This window comes from Musca domestica, unplaced genomic scaffold, assembly GCF_030504385.1.
Source record: "Musca domestica strain aabys unplaced genomic scaffold, Musca_domestica.polishedcontigs.V.1.1 32, whole genome shotgun sequence".
Taxonomy (NCBI): Eukaryota; Metazoa; Arthropoda; class Insecta; order Diptera; family Muscidae; genus Musca; species Musca domestica.
Genome location: NW_026712311.1, coordinates 3,302,390 through 3,307,499, shown reverse-complemented (window position 1 = coordinate 3,307,499; position 5,110 = coordinate 3,302,390). Strand labels below are relative to the sequence as shown.

General features: G+C 40.7%; 1 protein-coding gene across 1 annotated transcript; it reads left to right on the top strand.

Moving 5' to 3' along the window:
* Window positions 1-883: 883 nt before the first annotated feature.
* On the top strand, window positions 884-5,110 carry LOC101888294 (acyl-coenzyme A diphosphatase NUDT19-like). The gene is made up of 4 exons (XM_005179739.4): window positions 884-1,303; window positions 1,358-1,624; window positions 4,370-4,451; window positions 4,514-5,110. The coding sequence occupies exons 1-4, from the start codon at window positions 1,005-1,007 to the stop codon at window positions 4,919-4,921; spliced, it is 1,056 nt and encodes a 351-aa protein (XP_005179796.2). The 5' UTR covers window positions 884-1,004; the 3' UTR covers window positions 4,922-5,110.

Here is a 5,110-nt window from a genome sequence, read left to right as displayed (position 1 = left end):
GGCTTAAATCGTCGGCTGGCTTCTCCGTAAAAGGCTTAACTCTAGTTTAGTAAAAACTCTTCAATTTTTTCCAGTGGTAGGACGGACCCGGGACCCCAGATTTTTGACCCGAAAGTCCGTGCCTGGACCTCACTTTTTGTAAATAGCTAGCCTTCGGCCGAGGCTTGGGATTTTTTCCTCTGAGTATATCCAACTCCGGCTAACGCAAACCAAAGATTTCTAAATTTTATACTTTTGTAGTCCAACGACTGCTACGCGAAATAAACCCTTTTTTATTTGAAAACATAATTTTAATGAACTGTTTAGAATCGGGTTGTGCGGATGGAAAGACCCATATCTCTGGACCCGAAAAAGGTATTAGCACAAATTGTAGCATTTTGGAAAAGTAATAGTGTCAGCTATAATTTGGCAACACACCCACAAAGGGCCCTTTTTTGACTCTTTGGGGGTTTTATAAAAAATCCGGGTCCAAAAAATCGATAATTTGACTACAACTTCCGAACCATGACCGGGTCCGAAGTTTCGACCATGACCAGGTCCATGTCCGGACTTTCGGGTCAAAAATCCGGGGTCCCGGGTCCGTCCCCCAAGAAAAATAGTTTCCCGAAATCAGGGTAAAAATATGTACCTCTGGAAAAAAACTAAACTAGAGTTGTTCCAAAAGCTGTTTATGTACATGCACCTTCAGATGCCAATGATAATAAATATAATGAACTAGCAGCTGATTCGAATTTTTCCGCAACCAAGCTATCAGCTGTTTTCTTGGGCAATAAACTCGTTTCTACAACCCTAGAGGTAGACCTTTTCGATCTTAGCATCCCTACACCAGCATTTTTGTTTTGCTTTTGATTTTTATCACTCATTTCGTTATTTTCATTGTTTCTTGTCTTTTGACAACACGTCCGGGGTTGTTGTGCAACGAACAGACGATTCAATGTTTATCAACAACTTGTTTCCCCAATAACTTCCCAATCCCGAGCAACCAAAAGTTCCAAAAACTGGCCATGCAAGGTGCTGCCGCCAAATTTCGCAAATCTGCCAGTTTAATCATCTTGGCCCGAGATAAAGCTGCACAAAATCCCGATTTCAAAGCTTTACTCTTTAAGCGGCCACCTCAGGCCACTTTTATGCCCAATTCTGCTGTCTTCCCGGGAGGAGTTTTTGAGGCTTCCGATGAAACACCGCTGTGGAGAAAACATTTTGAGAAAATGGGTGCCACCAAGCAGCTGGTGGCTTTAACTGAAGAACCAAAGGGCAAGAAATCAGTTATTTTTCAAAATAATAATCCAGAGGCTATAGAAAGGTAGATAAGACGAATTTCTCCAAGAAAAAGATGAATTAATTGATTCTCCTTTAGGGAAATATCATTACGCATTGCTGCCATTCGTGAAGCTTTCGAAGAATTGGGTGTTATATTTTGCCGAGATCGCAAATCATTGGCCTCAGGCGTTGGGGAAGGTTATGGTAATTTTCGAGAGGACTTTGACCGCAACCACTGGCAGAAGTTGGTGCACAATGACAGTACAAAATTTTTGGAATTATGCGAGGCATTGGAAATTGTACCCGATTTGTGGAGCCTGCATCAGTGGTCGAATTGGTTTACACCGACCACCTTTAAGAAGCGGTAAATACCAAGATACAAATGAAAAACTTTATAGACCAATGTTATGAGGTGACCAAAGGGAATCTTCTAGAGGGTATCAAGAAGGACTTTATGAACTACTTGAAAGAAGACATTTGTGATGACCTTCAGGAAGTCTATGGACCGAGTAAAGGGGTGTTTTAGAATCTTTATAAACGACTTAAGGGGTGTTGTTTTATAGACCAGCTGAGGGTATTATTATTATTATTTTTTTTTTTTTTGAGATGAGGTGGAGGTCGTCTCTGATGACCTGAGAGACGTCTATGGACCTAGAAAAAGGTTGTTAAGGAAACCTTATAAACGACTTAAAATGGGTTGTTGTATAGACCAGCTGAGGGTAGTTTTTTTTTGGAAATGAAGGAGGCGGAACATTCAGGAAGAATTTAATGAGGACTTAATGAAGGGAAGTCTTTGGGCCGAGTAGGAGGGTGTTTTAGAATCTTAATAGATCTGCTGAGTGAGCGTCTTTTAAGACGAACTGGAGGCTTTATAAACGAGAGTGTCTTTATCGGCGAGCTGAAGGGTATCTTCGCCGACAAGCTAAGGGCAGTCTTTATCAACGACTTGAAAGCAGTCTTTATAAACCAGTTGAAGAAAGTTTCGAGACGAGCTAACGGTGGTTTTATAAAATGAGCAGAATTGGGTCTTCAAAAAGTGCTGGAGGAAGTCTTTCTAGACGAACTGGAGGAAAACTTTCTAGACCAACTGGTGGAAGCTCTTATAAATAAGTTGAAGAAATTCTTTCGAGGCGACCCGACGGGGTATATTGTCAGAGAATTTGGAGGAAATCTCCAAAGTAGGCCGAATCGAGTTCTTTTAAAATAGTCTAAGGGATTTTAACAGACCAGCTGAATGTAGTCTTTCACATAAGCTGAAGAAGGACTTTCTAGACTAACTGGAAGATGTTCTTATAAACGAGTTGAAGGAAGTATTTCGAGACGAGCAGAAGGCGTTTCTTTGAACGAACAGGAGGAAGTCTTCCTAGACAGACAGGAGAATGTCTTTCTAGTCCTGTTGAAAGAATTTTTTTCTAGACGAGCTGAAGAAAGCCTTTCCAGATGAGCTGAACCGAGTCTTTCTAGATGACCTGAACGGAGTCTTCGAGAAGAGCTGGAGGGAGTCTTTTTAGGCGAGCTGAGTGGAATCTTTCTAGGCGAGCAAAGTGGAGTCTTTAATCTTTAATTTTCCATAATCAGCCGATTGGAGTTTTTTTAAAAGAGTTGAAGGAGGAATTTCTAGACTAACTGAAGGACGTTCTTATAAACGAGTTGAAGGAAGTCTTTCTAGGCGAGCTGAAAGGCGTCTCTTTGAACGAACAGAGGGAAGTCTTCCTAGACTGGCAGGAGAAAGTCTATCTAGACATGCTGAAAGAATTTTTTCTAGACAAGATGAAGGAGGCCTTTCGAGATGAGCTCAGCGGAGTTTTCGAGAAGAGCTGGAGGGAGTCTTACTAGGTGAGCTGAGTGGAGACTTTCAAGACGAGCTGAAGTTAATCTTTCTAGACGAGCTGAAGAAAGTCCATCTACACGATCTGGAGGGGGCTGTCTTTCAAGACCGACAGGAGGAAGTCTTTCTAGACCGATGGGGGACGTCTTTCTAGACCGACCAGAGGAAGTCGTTCTGACCACCTGAAGGGAGTATTTCAGAGAAATGGAGTTATTTTATATAAGCTGAAGAGGGTCATTCTAGAGGAACTGGAGGGAGCCTGTTTTGACGAGCTTAAAGCGTAAGAGCTTAAAGCGAACTGGAGAAAGTCTTTCGAGACGAGCTGGAGGAAGTCTTTCTAGACCGACCGAAGATAGCCTCTCTAAACGAGATAAAGGGAGAGTTTCTCGATGAGAGTCTTTCTAGACGAGCTGTAGACAAGTTATCGGAAGTCCATATATGGTTTAGGGTGCCTTCCAAAATAAATAGGACAGGTTTTTAATGACCTAGAGGTGGAGTATTTAAACGACTTAGAGAGAGTCTGTTAAAGCGAATCTAGGTAGGACGTTTGCACAATCGACTATTAAACTTTTGCTCAGAAAGATCTAGAGGTTGTGCTTTTAGAGAGTCTCTCTGCTGTAGACAAGTTGTAGGAAGTCTTTCCAGACGAGCTTTAGTTAGTCTTCCAAGACAAATAGGAGTTTTTAACGACCTAGAGAATCTTGATGGACGAATCTAGATAGGACTTTTGCACTATCGACAATTTAACTTTTGCTCAAGAAGATCTACAGGTTGCGCTTTTAAAGAGCCTTTCTGCTGTAGAAAATTTGTATGAAGTCTTTCCAGACGAGTTTTAGAGTCTTCCAAGTTAAATGGGATAGGTTTTTAGTGACCTGGAGATAGGGTTTTTAACGACCTAGAGAGAGTCTTTTGAAGCGAATCTAGATAGGACCTTTGAACAATGGGCTATTAAACTTTTTCTTAAGAAGATCTATAGGTTGTGCTTTTAAAGACAATTTGTCGGAGGTCTTTCCAGACGAGCTTTATGAAGTCATCCAAGACAAATAGATCACATTTTTAATGACCTGGATGCAGAGTTTTTAACGATCTAGAGGGAGTCCGTTGAAGTGAATCTACATAGGACGTTTGCACAATCGACTATTAAACTTCTACTCAAGAAGCTATATAGGTTGTGTTTTTATTCGACTTAAAGGGGTTTTTGGTAAGCTTAAATTGGGCTCTCAAGGTATCCTATTGAATCGTGCTTTATATGACAAGTTGAACAATGTTTTTTGTTTCCAGCTTCAATACGGCCTTCTTTATGATCGCCCTAAAGGATGTACCCGATGTAATCAAGGAAAACAATGAAGTTACTGATTTTGCGGTAAATTTACAAGCAATTTCCTTTGAAATACCACATTAAATCGATTTCCTTTTCACTTTTAGTGGAGAACTCCGGCCGAGTATTTGCAACAGCATTTCACAAAGGAAATCTGGCTGCCCCCACCCCAGATCTATGAACTTTCCCGTCTGTTGAATTTTACCCAACTGGAAGATGTGAAAAACTTTGCTCTGCAACGTCGTCACGAAGGTCTCGATGTTACCCTACCCATTGAATATAAGTGTAAAGATGCTCGCGTCAATTTGTTGCCCGGTGATGACTTATACGCGGTGGAAAATTCCAAAACCGAAATGCCTGTTTTGGAAAAAACTGCTAAACAATTTCGTGAAGGTGTAAAAAATATCCATCGCATTGAATTCTATGGACCAAATGATGCTGTTTTACGTTTGAATTTTGAGCTACCTCATGGTCATATTGGTCCCATCAATGCAAATCCCAAGAAACGGGATTGAGGGGAATTTCAATGGACAATTGTTATTTCCATGTGGCAGCAGGAAGCTGTCTGATGTGGTCTATAGGTTGAATTTCTTGTCCTTTGACTGTCTTCCCACCAAAATGTGCATTTATATGTCTAGTCTTAAGTTCCAAAACTAGAAAAATTTACAAATATAAATATTTTTTATAAATATTGAATGTAAAAA